Source organism: Mugil cephalus, chromosome 1 (assembly GCF_022458985.1).
Source record: "Mugil cephalus isolate CIBA_MC_2020 chromosome 1, CIBA_Mcephalus_1.1, whole genome shotgun sequence".
Lineage (NCBI taxonomy): Eukaryota > Metazoa > Chordata > Actinopteri > Mugiliformes > Mugilidae > Mugil > Mugil cephalus.
In genome coordinates, this window is record NC_061770.1 from 51,089,579 (window position 1) to 51,116,966 (window position 27,388).

General features: G+C 40.6%; 3 protein-coding genes across 3 annotated transcripts in view; 2 read left to right on the forward strand and 1 right to left on the reverse strand.

Moving 5' to 3' along the window:
- Positions 1 to 6,393, reverse strand: part of shroom4 (shroom family member 4) — a 63,573-nt gene extending 57,180 nt beyond the window's left edge. The window contains exon 1 of the mRNA XM_047567924.1: positions 6,107 to 6,393. Within this exon, the coding sequence (XP_047423880.1) occupies positions 6,107 to 6,229 (123 nt within the window). The 5' untranslated portion in view covers positions 6,230 to 6,393. The remainder of the gene's footprint in view (positions 1 to 6,106) is intronic.
- A 4,751-nt stretch (positions 6,394 to 11,144) lies between these two features.
- bmp15 (bone morphogenetic protein 15) lies at positions 11,145 to 14,755 on the forward strand. The gene is made up of 2 exons (XM_047601506.1): positions 11,145 to 11,675; positions 13,070 to 14,755. The coding sequence occupies exons 1-2, from the start codon at positions 11,318 to 11,320 to the stop codon at positions 14,038 to 14,040; spliced, it is 1,329 nt and encodes a 442-aa protein (XP_047457462.1). The 5' UTR covers positions 11,145 to 11,317; the 3' UTR covers positions 14,041 to 14,755.
- Positions 14,756 to 23,589: 8,834 nt separating this feature from the next.
- Positions 23,590 to 27,388, forward strand: leap2 (liver-expressed antimicrobial peptide 2). Its single transcript, XM_047601567.1, has 3 exons — positions 23,590 to 24,033; positions 24,494 to 24,672; positions 26,140 to 27,388. The coding sequence occupies exons 1-3, from the start codon at positions 23,956 to 23,958 to the stop codon at positions 26,192 to 26,194; spliced, it is 312 nt and encodes a 103-aa protein (XP_047457523.1). The 5' UTR covers positions 23,590 to 23,955; the 3' UTR covers positions 26,195 to 27,388.

Genomic DNA, 27,388 nt, shown 5'->3' on the forward strand with positions numbered 1-27,388 from the left:
AAAATATCATCATCTGGGCCAATCAAGGTTCGGAAACATTACTCCGGTGGTGCACTCCCCGCACAAGAAACCGTTTGATTTCCAGCAGCTGAAGAAGAAGAAGAAAAGTCTATTTTTGCCACGACTAAAAAACAACAAACTCTTTGTCCACAACACTGTGCAGTGATTTCAGCTCAAAGGATGGTCTTGAAGGTAAATCTGCAGTATTTAGTTACTGCATTTCCACCCCACTAGATTATCAATATGACAGAAATCAATTAAAAGAGCCTTTCAGTCATTTATCTTATAAAAAAGCCACTTAATCCCGGTGTGTTCAGCCCAGAACATTTTCCAATTTGTGACTAAATGCATTTCACCAATCACATGTTGCCTGCACCTTCATGATGTGCAGTTACATTTCTCAGACTACAGCCTACCTGCCACTATTAGCTCATCTACTACCACAAGCCATCTCCTCGTAATAACAGTAATTATGTTCACTGTACTGATCCCGCACGGGGGAGTTCTTCCTCTACATTAAACCCATCCGTTCGTTGACACAGCAGTAGCACCTGTGCAGCGCGCTGAGAGCGGCTGCTCAAAGCCTCGGCCACGAAAGCAAACCTGGGACCAGAGCTTCTCTCAGGGCTCATTTAAGGTTAACAGCCTACTCCGGCGCAAGACATTTACACCTGTCTACTCGTCAGTGTGGCTCGCTGTGTAAAAACACCACCGGAACACTAGTCAGCGTTGTGTCTTTTTTGACAGCAAGATTCATTTTTGTTTCCACATCTTGCTTCACTTTCAACTATGACTACTGAAAGTAGTCATAAAGTAGTCATAAAAACAAATCAATTTGAAAGTTGAGATGGAGAAGCAACTGGAAATAGTGCAGCTGAAACGTGCCACCAAATCACAGCTCATGGAGCCTGCGTCGCCGCAACATGGTTCCATTTCTGGGGAGGTGCAAGTCAGGGCACAGTGTTAGGGTCTGCGAAGGGTCTGAATATGATCTGGGCTTTCAAACTGATGCAGGAGACTAAACCACCTATAACCTGTGCTCCACGGCTACAAACAGCCCAATGTAAAGACACATTGCACTGCAGAGTCTTGTCTATTATGAAAACACCTGAGCTCAATTGTCTCATCGTCATTTCGCAGCTCATCTTCTCTGGATGAGTTCTAAATGATGATGTCTGACGCCATGGCCTATTTTTTTTAGAGCAAATCTGCTGGTAGTCCGCTGTGTTGGGTTTGTGAAGGGCAGAAGGACATTTTTTCACGAGGTGCTCGTCAAGGCTGGGTTTAAAAAATAAAATCAATCAATTGATCGACTGCTATCCGCGGAATTCTCCCATAGATTTCTATTCAGGATCCTTTGAGTGGTTTGTCTCATCCCTCTAACGTCCGTGGTTTACAAAAGAAAGAATCTTCTTAGTCCAGACAGGTCCTTGAACAGCATGTAAGGTCTGACGTTCATCCAGATAACAGTTAACAACAACGCCGGGGAAGACACCCCAGTCCAGACGGCTCACTCGAGCAACTGGGATCCATTCAAAGTTATTGGCACGTTGACAATTTCACACATTACACTCATTTTAAAGCTACTAAGACTGTGTCGAGACCTTCTGGATGCCCAGGTGTCTCATAGGACCGACAGACGCATGTCCTCAGCAAGAATCAGCAGAGAGTTGACAATAATTCATATTCACCACATATGAACGTGAGCTGACAGCTCTGCAGCAGCTGCTTTAAAGACAACAATGGAAGAAGTCACCACTTAGTCATCACAACCACACACATTAAATCACACACAAAACACATGGAACTGACAACTGTGGTGGTTGAAATTATAAATTACCCTGATACATGTCCATATGACAGTAAACATGCACAAGGGTCACGCCCAGGAATTTCCAACATACTTTCAAAATAAGTTCATGTTTGTGTTTTTAATGGGGGACGTCCCAATCGCTATCAATGCAGGCATCTTTAAGAATAAAAAGCACCGTGGGAACACCACATATGGGACCAAATGTCAGAGTTGTCGCATAAATGCAGCAAGATTTCTTACAAATGAAGGTGAATAGTAATGTTTTTTTGAAATTGCATTTAAAAACCACAATAAAACGATCACAAATGTGAAATCAATCCATCACGGTGGATTTTCGACTGCTCACCTGCACCTCAAAAGCAGAATTTCTTAGACGCAACGTGGCTTTTCTGCATGCCTCATCCTCAGTGCACCATAACATTTTAAGCCCTGACTGACGACTCGCCATTAACAGGCTGACGGAGTGACTCACTAAACGTCTGAGTGAGCAGCAGAGCTAATGAGTGACCGGCTAACTCCGCGAGCAGAGAAAACCTTAAACTCAGCATGTCATTATACAGCTGATCACCAGCTGCCAGGAGAGCAAGCACTCATGTCTGAGAAGTATTAAATCTCCACATCTATGCACACACTCAACCAACAGTAGTAATTAGTTATGGTCCTGGAGGAATGCTGACCAAATGGCTTATATCCCTGCGCTGTCTCAGCCTGGAGAAGCCACCCTTCCCCCTCCAGCAGCGCTCCAACTCTCAGAGGGCCAAACTCTTTAAAACATGGACATCGCGAAAGGGCAACTGGCAAATCTCAGTCCCACACATGTCCACAACTGTCCCGCAGAAATCACAGAAGACGGCGTGCTTTTTGAAGAGCTGTTTGTCAGATGGAGACTCCGAAGGGAATATAAACATTATCTGTGGTGGGAACTCAGCTCTCGTCGGAGTTTGGCAACACGTCATTTTGGTTTCATCATGAGGCTCGTTTCAACTGATACGAGGAAAAAAAAACTCCGCATGCAACTGGATCGTCTCAAAGCCAATCAGAGCCATTCAACTCCACGGTGGTTTACACTCCTGTGATAAGTTGACGAAGCTACAGCGACAACGCAGACTCCTACGGAGGCACCTCCCCAGAAATGGATGGCGATGTGCGTGTTTCCGGCTTCTTCTCCATCTAAACAATTTTCAAATGATTGTTTTGGATTAAAGAAGAATCAGTAAAGTTACCCGAGGTTTGGAGACACAGACGTTTGTACAACGCGTGTTCACCGAAATTTCAGCATCATCAGTCATCACTGGCATTTATTACGTTGACTAGCGAGGAATATCCACGCACAAGAATGACCAAAGTAAGCCTGTATCTGGCCATCACAAGTGTGGGAATTCATCAACCAGAGAACTATGTACGTTGCATGCTTTGTAAAATTGAACTTTCCAGAGCACTAACGAGTTGTAAACTGTTTGTTTCTGCTCATACGGGGCTATAAAAACTAAACCATGCAGATTTCCATTAATGCTCCGTCGTAAGAGGGTGGTAGCGGAATAATTGACCAGAACAACGACACAGCTGTTTTTGCAATTACAGCTTGAGCTCGACTCACCACCGAACAAATCTCAACTTCTGGGTTGAACAGTATCGTTTGGCAAAAGTTCACTTCTGAAACGGGTTTTCCATCATTGATTTCATCATTAGAACATGTCTGGTTAAATGTTTGGAACATTATTTAGTGAAGTTTATCAATTTATATAAAATATTTATTTGATGCAGCCCAAATTGAAAAAAAGTTCCGGCCCTGGCTCTCGTCTCACCTTGGCGCAGCTTGGTGAGCACACACACTCGCAGAACTCACAGAGAGCGCTGGGCGAAGCCTGCACCGCTCCATAGCTCTGACATCGGAAACACGTGGGAGGAGGAAGGTTTCCAAAGCTGCTTGACCACTCAACACGCAGATGTGCTGTTGCACGCTTCGGTTCTAACAAGCAGCAAAAAATTGAAACATCTGCACCTGGAATTAAGCGTGGAATATGTGTGGGGATAAGTGGAAGGGACGAAACAGGTAAGTGAGGTGCAAAGGAAAGCTCTTCCACTTCATTTTTAGAGAAGAGGCATGAGACACTGGAATTAAACGTCCCACTCAAAGAAACTATCTGGATCTTATCTATAGATGTAGCTTTCCTCTCTCTTGCACTACTGCCCCCTCTTAGACTCTGTCGTTCAGAAGTGAGAGAATTATGACCGCTGTGGTCCGAAACAGTAAAACCTCTGTGTGCAGCCTAATGGAAACTCATGTATACACACACTCACGTCTTTTGCGCACTAACACACCTTAACTTCTCTGCTCTTTCCTCCAAGGACTTAACACTTAATCATTAAGCGCTTTTGTGCGCCAGGCTTTACCTCCCGAGCCGCTTCTGCTGCGTGTGTTTCAACTCGCCGCTGGACACAAAACAGCCACAGAGCGCGGTTTTGATTTTTATCTCCTTCAGCGGTCCCAGTCACATTTTCCCAGGGGCTGTGTTAGTGTGTCGGCGTGCGTTTCCAGATGACTGAGCCAGGCTTTTCCATTCCCCGCTGTGGTGAATTCGGACGTGTACCGGCCAACATTTGCACCACTGTCACCACCGCTGCTGCTGCTGCGACTTTTTTTTTTTTTTCTTTTCTTAAACAGAGAGAGGTTGCACGTCCTACTTATGCACTGGACTTGAACGCAAAATTGAGACCACCCCCAGCAGAACACACACCAATAATTACTTGCAGTAACTCAAAGACGGCCTCCTCATTTCCAGCAGCTCAGCGCCCGCGGCGTGAAACCGTGAGAAGAGGCTGAGGAGGAGGAAACATCGGCCCCCGCAACTTTATCGCACAAGATGAGGTCAGCATCTGAAAGTGCACACTAAATCTCTCGCAAACCCTCCTGCAATAGCCCACCTGAAACTAAAACTGACCTCCCGCAGCACACCGGGACCACACCGTACGCTGTCGGGCACTGCGACTCAATCGGCTTCTTCCCGTGTGACAAACGAACCGGGAGCAAGTCTAGGAACGTCTCATCAGAGAATCTTTCATTTCTAGGATTCCCCGAAACCCACAGACACCACACTGCATCATTCCTGCCCTGAGACTCAGCCATCTGAAGAGGTTTTAGTCGTCTGTCAACACTTTTTTTCTTTTACCTTGAAGTAACAGGAAGACGAACAGGGCCTCGTTACATCCGAGATTCCCCTGGGAACCCCTTTTGGCACCCTTGCGGAGACCCTTTGACCTCCGGGTTTGAGAACTCAACTGCTGCATTAGATTAGACTTTATATTCATCAGACAGCTGACAAACATCCACCAGCACCGGATATTTGCTTTCGACTTGGAGAATAACTTTTTATTCTCTGTAGAAGAAGAGGAGGAGGAGGAAGAGGAGAAAGAATGGCACTTGGATGGTAGTCAAAATGCTTCTTCTTTTTTTTTTTTTTGCACGAGTTGGAAAGTTAAGTGACCAGCAACCAAGAATGCACAAATGAAAGCCTGGAAAACAGACCACAACTGTTGTTTTGGTGGAGCTGGAGTGTTGCAACCGCCACAACCACTCAAATTGGGAGCAGATATAGCCAAAACTATTAATATACACAGAAAAATGAATGTTTAAATTAAAAACGACAATTTTCAGTCATGTAATTGAGGCTGCATTGAGTGCATGAATGAAAGAAGACTTACAGGTGTGCAAAACTAACCACAACTGTTGGTTTGCAACATCCACATCCTTTCACAATAAAAGTCAAAAGAACAAATATCAAGCACAAACTATAATAAAACAAAACCAAAAAGGGGGCGTTTGAATTTAAACAATGGTGTACAAATCCACTGTAAAGACCTGTAAGACAATTTAAGGAAATTATTTAAGTAAGTAAGTAATTTAATTTAAAATGTTTGAACATATATTGATGCAAACCTTACTAAAGCTAACTTGTGGTGTGTCAAGCCTGTATACATGAAAGCCGCAAAACTAACAGCAACTGCAGCAAACTTTTAGACAGGCTCAATTCATAGAATTTGGACTTCGTGAATGAAAGCACTAATGGGGATGTGCAAAACTGACTACACAGACTACACTTTTGGTGAACCTGGGCTGTTCAAATGAGAAATTATCGGCAAATATCAAACCGAACCTAGAAATATACACAGAAAGTAAAGTGTGCGAATTGAGACGATCATTTTGAACTCACTGCAGTACAGTTAAAGACGCCTTTTAGCAGTTCTACGTCATGTAATTGAGACTTTTTGCTCTTATATCAATGTAAATCTTACTTTAGTGATGATTAGCGGCTCGCCGTGCTCCAGACCTCCTTTCAGCGTGAACCCCCAAGGCGCGCCCCCGTTCAACTGGACCTGAATGTGGTGGAAAGAGACGAGCTGCTCAACGGTCTCCATTCTCTGTGTGTCTCTCTCCGCTCCGGTTTAACCGCTACCTCTCCTCTGTCTTCCACTTGCCTCCTTCTCACGGGTTTCTGAGCCGAGTCGCTGCTAGCTTAGCGGAGCCGGTGGCCGTCCTCCGGCTTCTCCATCACCGCTCTAGCATCAACAACAAATGGATGGATGGGACGGAGGGAGCGAGTGGAAGAGGGGGAGGGAAGAAAGTTTTGACCTACTGTCAGGTTACGGCGAACAGGTCGCTCGGTACTTCCGGTTAAACTGTTAAACGTTCAAAAAAAGTTAAAAAAAAATGTTATTGATTGCACTTTCAGTATGAACCTTATCAAATGTGCATGAAGACCGTCTTGCTTTGTGTATTTAGCTAAGGAAGTGTTTATTTCTGTGAAAAGCGTGGAATAACGGTTTTATTTTGATATCTCTATAAAGGTATTTCCGGTGTTACTTGCGCCAGCAGATAAACTTTGGGAAAACTTTTTCCCAGCGAGGGTGGAGGCACATCCCACTATTCGAACGTTGGGATGTGATTGACAGGGAAATCAACCAATAGCACAGAAGCTACTGAAAACACTATCCAATGGAGAGTGTCAAAGGGGGAGTTAGACAGGGGTTTCTCAAATGCTGCTGTATTCAGAGAGAGCTTTGCTTTTCATTTGAAACATGAGACCCGATACTTTCTGCTGACCTCTGTGAAAACTATCAGTTCATTTGAGGCACTGATGACCAACCCACCATTGTGAACTGGCTTTCATCTTCACATTTAATTGTGTGTATAAATCTGCATGATTTGTGGTCAAATAAATCAGAGAACAGTCCTAAGATATTATAATAAAATTACATAAGTACTTTTAACAAGGTTACCTCACTTTCATGTTTCCCAAATAGGCTAAGGAAGTTTTAAAAAGTGAGAAAATATCTTTTAAAAAAATTATTTCAAGTTGATGTTCAAATTAAACGCAACACTAAAACTCTGATTTTGTAAATTTTGCTAAAGATCTCTTTTTATCTGCTAATTCAAGTGACAAATTTCAAACCTTGTAAAGCCTGGACTTAAAAAGTCAAAGCAAGGCTGAAGACCTCAAATTATGGTCAAATATGACTTTAATCATCTGCAGCTTGTATACCTCTCATTTTTTTAAGCGAAAGTGCAGAAGCGCTACAGACCACCTTCGAGAACAAATGCCTGCAGGCCAACAACAACATCAGATATCACATTCCGTACATTGCTAAACTCTCACCAGTCATGCCAATGTGTAACCGCTGTTTTAAGAAAATATAATCAATCAGAACGATTGCATAATTCAAACAAACTCTGTCTTTGTGTTCCAGGGATAATTGTAACACTAATAGTGTGAATTTATTTCTGCTTTTCTAGCAACAATTTATCATCCTATGTGATCTTTTTTTTGTTGTTGTTGATCTAAAACTTTTGGATGTTGACCAGTCAAGTAAATAATACTTCTCAATTAGGATTTTAGTGTTGACGACATCCAAATGCCCAAGCCATTTTCTATAGAAGTCTGCAATATCTCTAAGCTCTCAGCTAATAGTGGCTCTTCCTAGTTTCCAATTGCCCCTGCTAATAATAGCTCTCTCCTTCCTAGCAACCCAGTTAATAGTGACTCTTCGTATCTTCATAGCCTCCTAGCTAATAGTGACTCTTCCTAGGTTCTTGACCTCCCAGCTAACAGTAGCTCTTCCTAGTTTCCTAGCAAATAGTAGCTCTTCCTAATGTCTGAGCCTAGTAGTGACCCTTCCTATCCTCCTAGCTAATAGTAGCTCTTCCTAGCCTCCTAACTAATAGTAGCTCTTCCTAACTCCTGAGTCCAGCAGCGGCTCTTCCTATTCTCCTAGTTAATAGTAGCTCTTACTAACTTCCTGGCCTCCTAGCTAATAGTACCTCTTACTAGCTTCCTAGCCTCCCTGCTAATAACAGCTCATACTAGCTTCTTAGCCTCCTTGCTAATAGTAGCCCTTTCTAGCTTCCTAGCCTCCTAGCTCTTACTAATTTCCTAACCTCCCAGCTAAATGAGACTCTTTCTAACTTCTAAGTCTCACAGCTAATAGTAGCTCTTCCTTGTTTACTTGCTTCTTAGCTAATATTCGCTCCTCCCAGCTAATGGTAGAACCTACTCCTCTTGCCACCTGCTGGTATGATGAATTTGTTCCAGCTGTAGTCTTTGTGATGTGTACAAATACACATTTTTGGCCCAGACATAGATAACATGGGGAAACACCAGCTCCCATACAGAGGTAGGAAACACCAAACCATGCGCTAAACATGCTAAGTTAGATACACAGTTTCCATTTAAGACTGTATGTATACAAAGGGTAGTTTTCAGCTACTCTAGTTAAAGTTATTTGATGAATTTCCTGATGCAACTTTTTAAATGTTTTTGCGTAGCCATGTGCTGTCTGCTCCTCATAGCATTAAATTTTCCCACACTCTCCCTGCAGACTGAAATGATTGGGACTGTAGATAATCACTGTTGTGGAATGCCACCACTCTGCAGTGCCACTTAACAGAACGTGTGTGTGTGTGCGTGTGTGTGTGTGTGTGTGCGTGCGTGCGTGTGAATGAGTTGCTATCTTTGTGTTTCAAGAGAAGGAACAAGGAGAAGAGATAGAAAATCAAAGACCAACAGTTGACAGATGTGAACATGCCCAGACGTCTCACTTTTTCACTCAGACCACGAGGACTTGTTTTGGTCGAAATCTTCTTCAACCTTAACTCTGTGTTGTAGCATTTGCCGTGGTGGTGAGCTCCGCCTTCATGTGTGATCAAAGTTAAAACAAGACAAAACATAAAGGTACTAGGGCACATGTTTCTGTAAATTTTGTGGTGTTCACATTTCGTGATGAAACAGAAAACAGGATGCCGTCCATTCTCTAATGAGAATAATTTGTTTACCAGAAGCCCAGTGATCTCAAATCTCTCCAGCTCCAAATTATACACGTACAAACAAACAACATATAAAAAAAATGCAATCAGGGTCTGCAAATAAAGTTGAGAGTCTGGGAGTGGTCTAAATACAAAATGAGACCCACAATGCAAACCAGAAAGAGAGAAGGTGACTCCCAGTATTTTAGTACTGCATGGAGTACTTGTAATTTAAGTCTAAAAATGTATGTAACAGATGCAGCTTTACCGATTTATATACAATGTAGTTGTTACAATATCTGATATATGCTTACCAGCCAGATCACTAGGTACACTAGCGAAAACAAATGTATTCTAATATAACAGTCTTGGACTAAATCCTCCTTCAGGACTGTTCTAGTGTTGACTCTATTTTGAAATGGAACCAGAAAGGTGGTAATTCAACTGGATGATCATTATGGAGGATGGAGTTTGTGGTGCTGTTAAAATGGACTGAATTAAATAGTGTTTCTTTTAGCCTAGTCCACTGACTGCAATGTCAAAACAATAGGAACATGTTTCCATACAACACATCATGATTTAGTGATTCCGTAAACCAAAACCTCCTGAATGAAAACTCAGTGGAGTGTTTTTGTTCCAAGAAGAAAGGTCAGTCCCTTCTTTAAAAAAAAACAACAACAAAAAAAACAATGTCTTTCATTGATTTTCAATAAGAACATACTTAACGCATCAAAATATAAGAGAAAAAGAAAATTAAAAATTACAATTAATAAAATTGAAAACGATAAAACAAATAAATACAAAATAATAATGGCAAACGCACACACACAAAAAGAGCACTGTCACACTCAATAGTCTTAAAGACAAAGATAATCTATTGTCGCTTGAGAAAGTTCATTAAGGGTGCCCACCCTTCTGTGCATGTCTTCTTGATTTTGTTGTTTACTTAAGGGTGCCCCCACCCACACCTAATTCTTGCGCTTTACCCATAGTTCCATGGGTTAGTTTTTCTAATGAAACACACATCCATCTCTCCAATCCAGGACTGTGTGGAAGATAACATCAGTCCCTTCTAATGACACTGCAGTCTTTCTACCACATGGGGGCGCCAAATCCGTCACAAACTCAAACCTTGACTTTAAATCAGCTGCTTCCCAACTGAGTGGGACTATTTTATTTAGATGTGGATTACTGACTGGTTGCTAGTTCACTGGATAAACAATCAAATTAAATTTAATTCATTTTAATTATGCAATATCTGAAAAGTTATACTCATAACCATTAATTGAACTTTCATTTGCACTGCTGCTTTTATATTTGCTGCTGTTTAGATTTAGTTTATATTGATCCATGTTGGATTTATGTTTTATCCATGCATGACAGAACCTCGCCACTCTTTCATCCCCTTTCATCTAACATGTATTTTGGAATGACGACAAAACATTCAGGCCTTGAAACCTTGTTATATTTTAAGTCGCAGTAATGAATCTGTTGATTTTGAGTTTAAAAATCTCCTCTCATCTTCTACAACCGCTTATCCTGAGTCGCGGGGATGCTGGAGCCCTATAAACTGTGGACAGGTCGCAGTCTATCGCAGGTCTAACAGAGACAAACTACCATTCACACTCACACCTAGAGTCAATTTCGAATCACCAATCAGCCTAACGAGCATGTCTTTGGAGGTGGGAGGAAACCGAAGTACCCAGAGAAAACCCACACAGACACAGGGAGAACATGCAAACTCCACCCAGAAAGGCCCGAGTCGGACTCGAACCCGTCCTTCTTCCTGGGAGGCAGATTTTAAAAATCTATTAACAACAATAATAACAATAAATAAATAATCAAAATTGGAAAAAAAAGACAAATAAATCATAATTTTGTGGAAAACAATTGTGTGAATGATCTTTACCAATCACAAATAATATACTGGGACCAAATAAAATTAAATAGGACGCAAACGTTACCTTTACGCAGCAGTACCCACCTTTACGCACCACTCACGTGGTTTCCTGCGCTCCAATTGGCGCCTCATGAAAATCCGAAAGGTTAATTGGGGCCACAGTCAATTGCAGGAAGCGAGTAATTAATGTCTAAAATGGCCAGCGATCAGGTGAGTCTGTAAATCACGCCCTCGGCCGCGCGGAGGATGGTTACCATCTACAGGCTCGTTGGTGGAGCTCGCTAGCACCAGAGGTTTTATAACCAACATGAAGGTGACCCGCGCCAAACGCGGCTTCCTGCGTGTCTGCGCCTTGTCCTGTTTGATCTTCATGCTGTATTCCCCCGGCACCGGAGTCGTAGCTGGACGGGAAATGGCCTCGCACCACCTCACGTTGAAGCGCAGCCGTCGGAGCCAGCAGAGCTCCAACAAGCACAAGGGCGCGCACCACCGTCCGCTGACGGACGAGCAGAAAGCGGATCAGAACCTGCAGTTCATGCTGAGTTTGTACCGTAGCGCAGCCGAACCGGACGGCAGACCCAAGCAGCACAGGAAGTTCGGCTCCAACACGGTGCGCCTGCTGAGACCTTCGGCGTCCTCGGTGCACTACCTGCCCTCGTCAGGAGGTGAATCAGTCAATTTACTAAACATTTGAAACACCCGCCTCTGATTCCGTGACGAGGTTTATGGAGGTTTTTTGTGCAAAAACAAAGACATTAGGAACTAATGTGTACAGCCAGAAACTGAACAAATATAAAGTCTACCTTAGAAAAAGATATCCACACGCTCTAGGTCACTGGGCACACAAATTAACAAGAAAAAAATGCAATGCTAGTGGAAGTTATTTCATTCCAGTGTCATTCCTCCTCCTCCTCATCATCTGCTTCACTTGCCACCGTTATGCTTCCACCTCTTCTCTTCCTTTTTTTACACACAGAGCAACAACTTCTTGTCATATTTAACTACTTCAAAGAGTCAGAGTGTCTCAAGGCGTCATTGAAAACTAAGCACATTGCTACTGCTGTGGTTTAAAGTTCAACAAGTCTTTGAAGGTTCTCAGTCATCCAGGTGATGGTATATCCAAAAAAGCGTTCTTGAGATCCCGCCTAAGAGGCAGCAACTTTGAACTTGTTGAACTTGAATCCAAAATGCATTTAAAAAAAAAAAAAAAAAAAAAATGGACTTGCTGACTTTTGAGAACACATTTTGACACTCATCTGAGAAACTAGTGCACCAGTTTCTGGTCAAGCAAGTTTCTCATGGGTTATATCCAGAGTTCCCTATTTAAACCTGAACTTCCCACCAGTCCCTTAGAACTGAAGAAGCTACTTGGATGAGTGGTAGAAACGTCTTCTCAAAACTCAACAAGTCCAGTTTCTTTTTTTAAACCCGTTTTGGATAAAGTTCAACAAGTTCAAAGTCACTGCCTCTTAAGTAGGATTTCAAGATTTTTCCAAGTGGTTATTGCTGTCATTCTTTCACCTTTTATTGTAAATTCAGTGCCTCTGTTTCACGTGACTGGTTACCAATGAATAAAGCATCAGGGATCACAATTGGTTCTTTTTGAAGACGATTAAACGTCATATTCTTTTGATTATCAACAGTTTTTTAAACTCTCTTAAATACCTGTAACAGACCGAGATGTTACATCATTAAAGTCTAAGTGTAAGAAGAGAAGATATGTTAATATTTAAATGGAATTGAACCAGAATAAAATGGAAAACATAGTGTGCAGCGCAAGACTTCGAAATTTAGATCTCATGTCAGTTGTCATCTGTGAACAAACCTTTCTCTTTTTTAGCCACATGTGTCACCCAGAGACTTAGTACCAGAACGGACAAATTAAAGTATATTTTTGAGGCATTGGGGAACATTTTCTGGTGAACATTCAGGAAAGGTGCCATTTCATCCCTTTTATTTTTTTAATGGTCTCAACTGGACATTAAGGACTGGGTTTGTAAAGTTTAGCCTGGATGAAATGAATGAATGAAATTTAATTCCCTGTCCTTCTCTTCCTCAGACCACTGCTACACTTTCACAGTACAGTACAACCTGGACACCCTTCCGTCGGAGCAGCTTGTCAGAGCCTCCTTCATCCACCTTCGTTCTTCTCCCTCCATTTCCTCAGCGACTTCGAGCACCGCCCAGACCATGGAGTCGCCCCGCTGCAGGGCTCAGATCACCTCGCTGGGCGCCGAGAGCCTGGTCACCCTGGAACCCCATGAGCGGTGGACGGAGACGGACATCACAGCACATGTCAGTGGTCATGTCCAGAAGGGGAAGAATGACGGCACACAGGGGCACTTGACCCTCACTGCCCAGTACTGGTGCACAGAACCTGAGCTTGCCGAAGAAGACGATGGCCTCTTCTGGTGGTGGACTCGTCTTCGGGGGAGAAAACGATGGGACGGTGAACCCCACCTAGAAGTCCCGTCTCTTCTTTTGTACTTGGAGGAAGAGAGAGAAGTGAAGGACTGGATGGTGGACTTGCTTGGGGCCAAAGGTGACAGCATCATGAGGAAGCTTGGGCGATGGCACCCTTGGGTTCGTCGCCGCCGTCGCTCCAAAGACTCCTCATCCTCGGAACCAAAGGATCCTTCACTGGATGCTGCGAAAAATGCCTCTGCCTCAATCATCTCCAACATCCCCAGCCACAAACGCAAAACCAGCGCCCCAAAGAACCGGTGCAAGCTCCACTCCTTCCGCTTGTCGTTTGACGAGCTCGGCTTGGGTCACTACTTCCTCGCTCCGCCGGTGTACAACCCTCGGTTCTGCCAGGGCGACTGCCCCAGAGTGCTCCACTACGGCTACCATTCCCCCAACCATGCCATCATCCAGACTATCATCAATGACCTGGGCGTCGGGGACGTCCCTCCACCGTCCTGCGTGCCTTACAAGTACATGCCCATGAGCGTGTTGGTCATGCACAAGAAGAAGGTGGACTACAAGGAGCTGGAGGACATGGTGGCCGAGTCCTGCACCTGTCGTTAAGGACTCTGGGACTATGTGGCTAACCGTAAACGAGCTAGAGACTTGAAGGAGGAAGTTGTTGTGGTTTCAGATCTTGTTGAAGCACTTTAAGAGGCTGCTGCTGAATCTGAACTGTGCAGGAGGAAGGGAAGCCTCAACTTTCTGATTTATTGACTGTGGAACAATTGTTGTATTGTGGCAAGAAGCACTGAGGAGGTGAACATACTGGTTGTTAATTGTATCATTTTCCCACTCAAATTTTGGGAGGCTGGTACATTCTGAAGCATTTTAAACCACTTGACAGAGATACTTAACTGATGTAAGTGGGAACCAAAGGTGACTTTGCAAAACTAATGTGACTTAAACTTAAAAATAAATTTACTGACTAATCTTTAAAAAGGAAAAAAAAAAGGTCTCAAGCTATTTCTGGGTGATGTGCCATGCAAGGCTGCAATTGTCTGTAGAAAGCTAGATGATTTTTAAAGGACGGGGGGGTCGACCATGTTGGATGTGCAGGCCTTGTGACGTTACATTTCTGCTGTTTCGTACTTTTGTACATATTTATAAAGGGAGGGGTTCTTCTTATAGAATAACTAAAAAAAAATAACTAAAAAGGGTTACAAGAAGACGCTTGATGGTTGTTAAACGCTGCAGGAAAAAAGTTGCTGTGGTGGAAGTGGATGCAATTTTTTTGTGCAAAAGAATAATTAAATAAACTACATTTTCTAAAGCCTAATTTCTTGTGTTAATACATTTGCTTTTTCAATGGGTTCAAAATGTACTTCCTTGATGTGCTCAGGAATAAAAAGACATGACTGTACTGCTTGTTTTTTTCCAGAACAGCTGGGTCATGTCCTATCAAAGTATTTGAAAGAAATGTTACGAAACTTTCCATCCATCCATTTTCATACGTTTGTCTAAAGCGCTCCTACAGATGTGGATGATCTCCACCAAGTTCTGGGCCTATGTCAGCTAGCTGTGGCTGGTAAACCTCCAAGGGCCCAAACCAATGGAGTTTCACCGCCCTTGCCTGCTTGCCATGCCGACTCACAGCATCACAGAAAACATCACAGAAAAGTGTTTATTGAACAGGATGATCATTTTGGAGGATGAAATTTGTGGTGCTGTTTCGGTTTTTTAGCCTAGCCCACTGACTAAAATGTCAAAATAATTGGAACTAATGTGTCAGCACTACCCAATAAAATTGATCAGCACTACAAAATGAAAATGCAACTGAAGCAACATCTGTTATTTTAATCAAATGCTTAATGCCATAACCTCCATGGAGAGTGTTTTCACCAATGTACCTAATAAACTGCTAAGTGAATGTACGTTAAGAGAAATGCTACCTTCAAAATGTCTTTTCCTATTAACCATCCTATTATCCTTTGTGAACCAATTCTCCGTTTTGGAGAACCACCCCTCAAATCACGCTTTATTTCAATCAGTCCATGCAAAGCCAAAAATATTGATTAGTCAGTTTTACTCTTAAATTTGTGAACAGATGGAATGACAACACAATAATACTCATAAGCCAACAAACGGAACGCTTTCAGTTTAAATACCAGACATAATAGTACAGCTATGATGAATTTAACTCATGTGTATAAAATAATCCTTTTAATACACCTTAAGTCTCTCAACTAATGTAAGGGAAGCTATATATGTAGAATATATGTGAATATAATTAAGATGCCTAAAATCTTTTTTTTCTATGTGTTTTGCACTTGAGTGACAGCAAATTCCTGTCTATGTATTACTGTGATAAAATGAGTTATGATTTAAGATTTGAACAAAAAAAATCAACTACACAAGTTATTAGACTCTGAATTAAACATTTAGTCTGCAGTTTTAACCATAAATATACTTTACAAAGCACGATCTTAAATTGCCATCCTCATTCTGAATAAAGAACTTTTTTTAGGAACTGTTTTTAGGAAGATGCAGTAACACATTAACTCCAACAGATGTCGCTCTTTACTGAGATTACAAACTTGTTGCGCGGAGTCTCCACAAGTGGATGGGTTTATTTCCTGACTTTTTTTTTTTTTTCTTTTTTTTTGAAACGTTTTTGGAAAAATAACAAAACAACTTATTTTCTTGTCTTGGTTTGACGTGGAGTGACCTCTGGCATTTACCTTGACTTCACTATCAGGAACTACCTTTGAAGAAAACCATGTGAGGTTTACATGAAGGGAAAAGTGGTCAAAGAATCAGTATGTGACCTTTAACACACATATGTAGGTTCACCAAAGGAACATCTAACAGATAACATACTGCCACAGAAAAAAGAGAGAGAGGACCAATTCTTCTATTATGCCCTGAAATGTGAAATATCCATTTATTATAATATTTGCGTATTCTTAATTCTTCATGTCACTTGTTGTATCTGTAAATAATCCATCAATACTGCAGAAGTAACAAGCTATTTAGAATTGGAATTGAAAGGAATGCAAGCGTTTCTTTTCTCCTGCAACTGTTGCTGTTGAGAAATAATAAAAATAAATCAATCAATTCTTTAGCTACTGCTTCACCTTTGATCTGACAACACTACATCTGACCATAAATGGTCTTTAATTTTGACTTAAGTGGCTGGTAAGAGACTAACTGATCACTGTTAAACCAGATGAATATCTTATAGAGTAAAAACACTATAAAAACATGCCATTGACAAGTGAACCGAATCACCCGGACCAGTGTCTGGAATATATCGGGCATCAAATGAATGAACTGTTGTTATGTAAGCGGCAGGGAAAACGAGTGGAAGTGGAAGGTGAGGAATATTGACAAGTTTCCAACTGTGATGCTAAGACAACTGGGTCAGGATAACTGACCAAGCCTTGATGGTTCAGGGCTGTTTTGGTGTATAATTAGGGAGATCTCCAACTACACTCTACTGCCAACAGTATTTGCTCACCCATCCAAATAACTGTTACTGGGATGCCACCTGTTCAAGTCCAGCTGTGAAATTTCCTCACTACTAAATATTTAGTTTGGGGATGACTGCATACTGTTCCAACAGGACTGTGCACCAGTGCACAAAGCAATGTTGATAAAGACATGAAGGATTAGAGTGAGTTGATTAGAGTAGGACTGTGAGTCAGGCCTTCTCGTCCAATAACAGTGTCTGACCTCACAAACGTGCTTCTGGAAGAATGGTCAAACATTCCCATAGACATAGTCCTAAACCTTGTGGAAAGCCTTCCCAGAAGAGTTGGAGCTGTTATATATATATATATATATATATATATATGTATATGTATTTGTATATATGTTATATATAGCTGCAAAGGGTGGACCGATGTCATGTTAAACCCTGTGGCTTAAGAATGGGATGTCACTTAAGTTTATATGTGTGTAAAGGCAGGTGAGTGAATACTTTTGGCAACGTAGTGTACATTACGCAGGTGGTCATAATATTATGACTGATTAGTGTAAGTAGAGTGTGTAGCTGAGGCCAGCTCATGTAAGGATCTTCAGCAGCATAACTGGACATTTACAAATAAATGATTCAATTTGGGTCAGAAATGGTTCATGTTCTGTAAATTATTAACACTGACCTCAACATGGATAACTATGTCAGCTGTCCAGCACATTTAAATGAGATGATTTTAATAAGAAAATGTTTTGGGTTGTATTGTTTTCATTTTTATAATAATTATTTTTATCATTATTAATTCTGTTATAGTTCTTCATTTATTTCTCACTCTTTAAGCCCCCTCTGTGTAACTGTGCTCTTACAAAGACAGCAGCTTCAAATGAATTTCCCCCACACAAGTCATGTTGGATTTTTGGTCAGACTTATCTCTGTGCCCTACATCTGTGCAGCTTTGCCCTAATTATTACCTCACTGATGACTAACATAAATAGGGAGCTGCCACCAGGCAGTAACTGAACATTTTACTCCATAGAGGCATCGGTAGTTGCTTCATAATGTTTTTAAACGATCCCAGAGATATGTGTGGCTTTAAAAAAAAAAATCACTTTCTGCTCCATAAAAAGAGGTCGACACAACAAGGACTTTGGCCCTTACACTCGAGCCATAACACTTAGTTATGGGAAGTCTGTCTCTTTTCAAAGATTCAACTCTTGGTTGGGCTCTCTTAGAAGTGCAGACTCTTATGGCTCTCTTTTTCATTCATTTTCATAAAAGCCTAATTTCTATGCTTTCTTTGTCACAAAAAATACAGTTACCACTGTTAGCATTTGAATCGAAGCACCCCCCTTTCTTTTTTTTAACGCAATGATCAGCCGACATATGATCCTAATCGCATGTGATCGACCGCACGGGGGATTCAGCTCTTCTCGTTCGTTCCAAAGACTCGTCTCTAAACGCCGACTCGTTCACAAACGACACATCGCTGCGTCACCATAGGGTTCAGCATGTATTATGGTTTGAGGCAGTGATGTGTCAGACTTCACTCTAACACAGCTGTGTGGAAGAAAGGAATAAATGTTTCAATGTTTCTTTCAACTTCAGTCATTAGAGTACATTACAGCGTGCCTGGTAAGAGTGCTGCTGTGTTACTGTAACATTTAATTATTGAATTACTGGAAATCCTCAGCTTCTACCTCCCTGTCTGTTTCCTCAAGGGGTTTTCTTGTGAGTCTGGGTGTGTGTTTTTGTCCTTCTCATCCTAACCTACTCCGACAGATGGATTCCCAGAAACAAACTGTCGCATGGGATGGACAAAGAGACAGTTATTACATAAAGAGCTAGTGAGTCACTATGACAGTCACAGATGAGTGTGTCTATGAACTAAACCCAGAAATAATGGCATTTGGACCATTTGTAATGGAACAAAGTATGACAAAATGTCTGTTTACATTTTGTGTGTTAGCTATCTAGCATGCTGCTCACTCGTGATGCTAACAATGACGTAATTTCTGACAATACGTTTTATATAATACAGAAACCTTCTCTGAAAAACAGAAGATAATATGTTTTAGTTTGGCCCTAACATGGAGTGGGTGGAGCTTATGACCCATGCTGCAGTCAGTCACCGGGGGGAGCTCTACTTGCTTTGGCTTCACTTTGGAGGAGCAGTTCCATAGTCCATTTTTATACAGTGGGACTTTAGCACTGATTTATTTAAAAGTACAAACACACAAAACCATCATCGAAGAGCTATCACCCAAAAACTCAAACACTTAATGAAGACTATAGCCACTAGGCACTCCCAAATAAAATTCACATTTTAAGGCTCTGAATTAAAAGTTTAAAAGAGAGTAAAAAACAAGAGTTTGCAGATGTCTTTAAAAATGATAGCGGTTAAAACAATGCTTTCTGGACTAGATGTAGATGTTTTTAAAATTACAATACCACAAATGGCCTCCAGGAAACGTGATGCCACCCGTCCACAGTCACCTCCATATCAAGCTCTCTTGTTTCATCCATGAGGTCTTTCTGATTTGACTTGAAGCAACGCCTTTTCTTTTTCTTATTCTGTTCATTATATTATACTTATTTCTTATCTCTTATCCTGTTTTGTTTGTTTGTTTGTTTTTATATGTTTTTTATACTCCGGAATATGGGTCATATACATTACATGAAGACTTGTTTGTGATACCAGTTAAAGGCAAATCATCAGCAAAGTATAATTAATCCACTTGTGAATGTAAATACTGGTGCCAAATTTCAAGTGGATGCTTTTAGTAATTTTATTTATTGTTTTATTAGTATTAAAAAGCAGAGTAGAGTGAAGTATCTGGACTTTTTCATGTGAGGTGAGGCAACATGGCAAACCTTGTTTCTACTCTGGTAAATAAAATGATTCAGAAGGCCAAACAAAGTAAAAACACATTTAAAATGACAAATGACAAACAGGTCTGAATGTACAGAGAGGAGCTGCCTCTCTGGATCTGTGCACGTGAATCTGTGATCAATTCTGTAGTAGCTGGGAATTTGCCAGATCACACACTACAGAGAAACCTCTATAAATACACTGTTGACCATAAAGGAGGTAGCTGTGACTCAGTAGGTAGAATGAGTTGTCCATAAACCAGAGGGTTAATGACTCGATCTCTCAGCTTACTTTTGAAACCCAAACATAAAGTATGCTGACTGTAGTCTCTTTGAAAACTGACTGTTTATTTTGTGCATGAAACAAATAAAGTATTCCTATGGATATTGTATATTTAGGTTCAAAATTTACAGTCTGTACAAAGGTTTTGTATATCGAGTCCAATCCAGTCCAATATTGTAATATTGTATTATTATACAATAATATATTATTATATTGTATTATTGCCTTGTATAATATTTTGTAATATTGTGTATTGTGTAATATTTTAGAAATTAGCCCTGAACGGTTTGGATAAAGTGGAAGTCATGGGCAGCCGTAAAGCCATAAAACAATTAAAGAATCTCACATTTTAACAACAAATTTGAGAAGTTATACTGAATGGAATGAATGCTAGTGCAGATCTTTAGCATATAGTTCGCTGTCAGTATGTATAGCTGTCAGTGTGAACAGTTATTAAAGCTAATTAGCTGTGTTGCTAAATGCTCTGCTTCTTTAAAAATTGACTCACATAAAATATTTGGCAACTCTTACTGGAATCAATAGTACAAACATGTCTCCTATCCAAATGAAAAAAATGATTGTTGTATTGTTGTAGCACCTGCGCTAGCTAGTTTGATAAGCTAGCTTGAAGTGCTCTTTTCAAAGAATTGCTAGCAGTTAGCTTTACAGCACAGATGTCAAACATACGGCCTGCGGGCCAAAAGCAGCATGCCAGAGGGATTAATAACCTAACTTACCCGCAGGATGAATTTGCTTTTCTCTGAGACCTAGAACTATACAGAAATTGGATTATGTACTAAATCAAAGGGAATCTTTTGGAGCTGTTGTTATTTATAGGTTAACACACGGTGGTGTTACTCCTTTGAGATCAAACTGGGCTGTATGTGGCCCCTGATCTAAAATGAGTTTGACACCCTTTATATCTTCACTACCCGCCAAACTCAACACACTGTATGACTACTGGATTTAGTTTTTCTGTAAATTAGTTTGCTGCCAAATGAAATGAAGATTTGCGTCTGCTTTCAAATGAGCTCGTGTTTGCTTTTGCATGTTCCCATATGTTGTAATTTACCTGGTTTTTAGCAAGGTAAACTCGTATGCTGCCTTCAAATGGAACTTATTAGCTTGTGGTTACAACATTAGAAGTAATGTAAACAGAATGTTTGGCAAAATGTTCCAGTCGCAACATCAGTTGTGAGAAGACCTCGGCTAGACAACTGTCTCAACTGCCTTCTAACAGTTTCCTAGCATCAGCGCTCTCATGGCTTATGGCTGATGTTACCACTTGATTGTTAAACATTGTGTGCACCTGAGTTCCCATGTTGTAACCACAGGTTCAATTTAAGGGACTTTGATCAAAAGATTTCTATCAGTTCTCAGGCCTATGCTCTGACTAATTCTACTGCAGTGTCCAGTTAGATTTTAGAGGGATAACTGATAACAGCTGCCATTGCCAAACTGTCAGAACATCTACTATCAGAGGATTACTGGCCCTGATTCAAGGCCTTTCTTCATTTATAGAACTTTCTGTGTAACCTGATTCCCTGAAGTTCAGACGAAGCTAGGGCTGAAAACTAGTCAGACGATCATGCCGGAAATTTTCCTTCGATCCAATCAAAGTCCAAAAAGGCCAAGAGTACAGCTGTGTACAAGAAGTGGTGGAGAGGAGGACACTGTTTTAAATCATGGTTAACCCTGAACACCATGTAACAGACACACAACGGAACACACATCCTCCAAAAGGCTCAGACTGCTTCCTTGTCTTGAGGAACGCTACAGGAAATCGTTCCTGCCACAGGGACAACCAAGAGTTGGCGCTTGGAAGGAATCTGGTACAGTCAGAAATGGTTGATTTCCCACATCCTCCAGTTTCTCTTCAAGCAAAATAATGATCATACCCTATATCTGTCTCCTCCATAAGAAATAAAACTTGCATTAAGGGATTAACTTGCATTAACTTTAAGTAAATGGAGAAATGCCACTGTCTGCATGGTAACACACATGTATGCTGCATAAAAACAATAAAACACAGCTGTAATCATAGAAAATGCCAAGTTTTAAGTTGCAAAAACTGTTTCTTGACAGTAATAAAGTAACACAAAAGCTCCTCATAATCCTCTGTGATTTATGTGTACTTTTGCACAATCTGAGCTCAGCGCGATAAACGTGCACGTCGCCGTAACTTGTTTTCACATTTGTCCCATAAAATATTCAGACCAGACCCACTGCATGCATCTGTGCTGCATTAGCACACCGAGTTGGCCACACAGTCAGGATGTTCTTCTTCTCTTCTCTGAGGGCCTCATGAGTCACGCTTGCCGATAACTCCTGATGCAGATGTTCTCGGTTTATGTAGCATGAGATTCCTGTCAGTCTTGTGGGTACCTTTTGGGGACGAACCACCTTACAGGAATCCCTTCATCACTTATTTCTAACTTTTTCTTATGGTCATTGTTTTTAATATGCTGCCTTTAACTTGGTTTTCAAACATGAGTCTGACTGGAAAACCACGCCTTCAAATTTTGGTCTAAAGTCAGTTTAATGGCATAGTTTTTGGTGTGAATTAATGTGTACCTCCCGCACACATGCATCAAATGTGTGACCAGACCAGTTGACCAGACGCTGCCTAGCACTTTAGTACTGTGAATTACAGAACAACGAGGACACATGAGTGCACAGGGAAAATGCTTTCACTGGCATAATCCCCCGACTGCGTAGGCTCCACGTAGAATGGTTGTAGGTGTATAAACTAAGATCTATTCAGGAAACCTATGGGTAACCTCAATCATCGTTCTGCACAGTAAATGGTTGGAGACACACATTTTGTTTAGGCCAGCATCTAGTGGCCAATAGTGGTATTGCATTTTAAGGGATTTCAGCATTGACCTAAGTTGTTGTTGTCAGAGTACTTGACTATACCACTTTATCACTTACACGTTTCTCATCTTAAATTTGTGGAAGACTGTGAAAAGAAGGAAATTCTGTTTTTATGTTTGTGTGTAAACAAAGTTTTACTTTGTTGGTTGCTCCATGAAAATGACTCATCATGTAGACTTGCTCACTGCCCGTCCGAACTTTCCGAAAAATGATTCAAGTTTGGTGAAGGCTCGGAGTCCAGACTGGTCTCCTCATTTCCTAAGAATCCAGCTATATGGAGCACCACACATGTCACGTGCCGCTATCATGAGTACTTTGTAGCTGCTTATGTAAACCACGCCTGCTATGTTCATGTACGCGCACAGTCTACGTTGTGTAAGTGGGACTGCAAGATTGCAGCAGGTCACTGGCCTCTGTAGTTAACGATATTCTGCAGCACACAGACGCTTATCATGAGGGAAGTTCAGTCACACACATCATGGCATTGACATAGAACCCATTTGAACCAGATGGGTCAGGCCTCTGAATTACTATCACGTGTGAGGTGTCTGGTCCTCCTGTTGGTCACCATAACTAAAAGAACGAAAGTATCCATGAGTGATACAAGAACAAGCGCGTCCTGCTGAACGTACTGGGTGGCCTTGTTGAGAGAAATGACTGACTTTTGGCAAACACATCATGTTACATTCTAGCTGGATAAGAGAGATAAAGAGAAAGACATGGAACGTAGGGGGACGGACTCCCTCCCCCTTGCTCACCCTCTCCTGGGATCATGGCCTGACTATATAAAAAGAAGCCCAGCCTTATTGGGATTGCTGAGTCAGCCTGACTTGAAGAGACGCTCTCCAAACCTGCGACTGATCAAAAACCTGACTTGAAACAACCTCCAGACAAACCACTCGGACTTAAAGTTGCCCGAGCGAAGTCGCCCACTGAGGTGTTGGAAATCAAGGAGTTCTGCCTGATTGAGGTCAAGGTTTTGGAGGCAGCAGGTCACAAGGAAGAAAGGAAGGAAGGAACGTCAGCTGAAAAGATGCAGGAGAAAGGCTTTTTCACCCAAAGCAAAGCTCCAGTAGCACTGTGCATTGTGCTTTTAGTACTGGCTCAACAGGTGAGTGGACCTTTGTGACTTGAGCCAATGTTTAAACTCAAGAACTAACAGATAAAACTATGTATGCTCAAAGGATTATTTTTTCCATTTAACAAAATATTACATCCACTGTACACTGTCAATTAATATAAAGGAAGAAAATAGAAAACCTAGACACAGCTTAGAAATTGCAGCTAAAAGATCTTGTGTTGTTAATTTCTGCAAATGATTATGATGGTGCTGATGTATTCTGCACACAAGTGACGCAGTTGATTTATGTTGTTTGCTCAGTTTTAGCCATAGCATTGTTTAAACCCAGTTATTTAGTAATGTCTTGCCGATTATGCCTCCTAATTATTTAACACTTATACATTATCCTACCAGATTACATACAAAGTCAGTTCTTCCTGGTTTTCATTTTGGTTCGTTGTTGATCCACATTGCTCTACAAACCTTTTTTGTATCCATTTGTGTCTACCAGGTGTGTGCAGGCCCATTAGTCCTGTCTAACTCTGACCACGGTGCAGAGTCACGGGTGGAACGCAGCGTCCACACTCCAAGGAGGATAGCCCGGATGACCCCGCTGTGGAGGATCATGAACAGCAAACCGTTTGGAGCGTACTGCCAAAACAACTACGAATGTTCCACGGGAATCTGCAGGTAAATGTGTAGCAACACACAGAAAATACACTATTTGTGTGAAAAGTAGTGGTTGAAATTACTGACAAGAAGCTAAACATGCGTCGCCAGAAATTAAATTGTCATGATTTTTTAGACATTCGGTCACTTTGTTCATTAAACTAGCACCTTGATACAAACCGTTTGAACATTATGAATGTTTCATTCCTAAAAACAGTTACTCATTTCATGAACAAGTGAAAACAGATGATGCTGAATGATCTAGCCAATGAGCTTACTTGCTAACACATTGTTATGTAAAAGAAAAAAAAAAGGTTTCTAGGACTGGATGAAGTTTCCTTCATAGCCTTAGACATGAAACATGTAATCAAAACTTGATCAATGCAAAAATCAGTGCTTATGTAAAATATGAAGTTTGAATATAACTGTTGAATATATTAAGTTTTCTTAAATTAATTGTAAGTTACACAACTGTTCTCTATTATTGCACAAGTGAAATGTATTTAAAGAAGAATTGCAGTCTTACAATCACTTGCTACATATCAAGTGACTGAGATGAGCAAAATTTCCGAATTTAAAATTACACAGTCAAGGTTTTAAGTGTTTGTAATATAATTTCCAATAGTCAGAGAAAAACAGTGACCAAGGCATCAAGGCCCTCGGTGATAAATAAAGTTTTTTTCTGATTCGGATTTTAACACAAGAGGTGAAACGAACCGCATGATGTGTCATTTCCCTGGAAATTGCCCACTCATAGCAATGTCTGGGTGACCAAAAGGTTGCACAGTCATATTCAGAAACTGTATCACATGCACACTTACATATATATATATATATATATATATATATATATATATATATATATATGTTGAATTGATTTCAATTTAAATGAGTTAATTTTCACTTTCATGATCTGACGTTTAACTGTTAATCCATATGTTACATTATTAGCTTATGTACCACTAGAGGCTAATTAACCGTCCCAAAAAAACCTGTCAAATGTTACACTTTATTATCAGTTACTGAGCTACTTTCAGAATTAATTTTTCATGATTTTGCATTGAACTGCTGGCTACCATAGGTTTTCTTGCACAACCTCTCACTAAACCCTACATACTGGTCCTGAACCATACCAAGAAACCTTTTTACACTTTATCGCTTGCTAATTTTGTAACAATTTCCTTTGAAAATATATTGAAAATTCCCCATTTATTGTGTGGCATTTATAAGCAGTTGTTAACCTTTTATTATTGTTTTATCATTGGAAGATATACATGTTGGATTGTGCATTTTAATTTAATTTTCCTTCAGGATTTTGTATTGCTGTTGGCCACCTTAGATTCTCTTACACAACCTCACCACTAGATGTCACTAAACCCTACACACTGGTCCTTTAATTAACTAATCAGGAAAAATGCTGATTGTTGTACCAAATTAAACAAAAAGTGTTCCAGAAATTCATACCTCTTCTTTTTGTGTTGTCCTCAGGGCGGGACACTGCTCCACCACCCACCGCACCCCATCAGAGCCCGTGAACTACTAGATTCACGACCACTGTGTATACTACCCTAATCCTGATGGGTTCTGATTATGTTTGTTTGTTTTTATAAATCGGTATTTGTATTTATGTGTGGCAATATCATATAAGATAGCAACATTAATTTACAGGCCCTTTTCAGGGGGTGTCATTAAATTAGCAGGAGTTGGTGCGAGGCGATGCTACTTGCTTGGATAGCATGTGATTTTTAAGGGCTGACTAGCAAGCCTTACAGTGGGTGCAAACACCTAAACATACTTGTAGCTGTGGAACAAAACCTTCCAGACCTCAAAATGCAAACACTAGAGGATGTAGCTTAATAACGAGGTTTTGCTGATAATCCGTGGTATCATATCTTTCGGTTAGTTTCATTGGTATCACAGTTTTTTTAATATTTATCTGTGTGACTTGGACCACTTGGAGCAATTTCAATTACTGGTCATTTCGCAGAAGGCAACTGTGTTTCTTTAAGCAGTAAGACTCCAATGAGCAGAATTAAACACAAAGAAGTCTGTTTGCCTTTCCGCAGATCATGACCATCACAATTTTTCCAACAATGTTGTAATTTAAAGTCTAAAATCAGACATCTGACTTGCGATGGATCATGAAAGTAAAGATGGATGAAGAAAAGTGGAATGAGATATTAAAGTCAAGAAAAGACACTATGGAAGGGAATTGTAAAAAGGTAAAACTAAGCAAAGAAGGAGCAAAGGTTACAGAATATTGAAGAGATGCTTGGGCATCCCTAAAGTTTTATTTTTTATTATAATTAAGAACAAATGGAGATCACACACATTCACAATATCTGTAATGCATGCATGATTTCCTCTGGTATTTTATTTATTTTTGTTTAAATGTCTGAAATGCATCAATTTACATGTATTTTTTTATTTTAAATATATATGGGTTTATGACGTTTTAATGTTTAGAATAATCAATCACCATTACTGATCTGAGTGTACGGGATTGTTAGGAACAGATTTCTTTTTTCTTTCTTTCTTTCTTTTTTTTTTTTTTTACACATCCATCTCTTGAAATGAAACGGCAGGTAATGGCTGATATTTTGTACACTCAGAAATGTTTGGGTAGGATTGCACTTTTAAAGCCAAAATTATCTTTGTACTGTGTACTCCTTACTGTACTGTGTTGCTTAACCAAGCTGGAGAAAATGTGGAATAAAAGCATTGGAGAATAACTTGA

What these genes read in the sequence shown, in the direction of transcription:
- bmp15 (XM_047601506.1), top strand. Translation starts at nt 11,318, where the DNA reads ATGAAGGTGACCCGCGCCAAACGCGGCTTCCTGCGTGTCTGCGCCTTG. An exon ending in CTACCTGCCCTCGTCAGGAG is followed by an intron (nt 11,676 to 13,069) that starts GTGAATCAGTCA and finishes TCTCTTCCTCAG; the next exon opens with ACCACTGCTACACTTTCACA.
- leap2 (XM_047601567.1), top strand. Translation starts at nt 23,956, where the DNA reads ATGCAGGAGAAAGGCTTTTTCACCCAAAGCAAAGCTCCAGTAGCACTG. An exon ending in TTTTAGTACTGGCTCAACAG is followed by an intron (nt 24,034 to 24,493) that starts GTGAGTGGACCT and finishes TGTGTCTACCAG; the next exon opens with GTGTGTGCAGGCCCATTAGT. An exon ending in TGTTCCACGGGAATCTGCAG is followed by an intron (nt 24,673 to 26,139) that starts GTAAATGTGTAG and finishes TGTTGTCCTCAG; the next exon opens with GGCGGGACACTGCTCCACCA.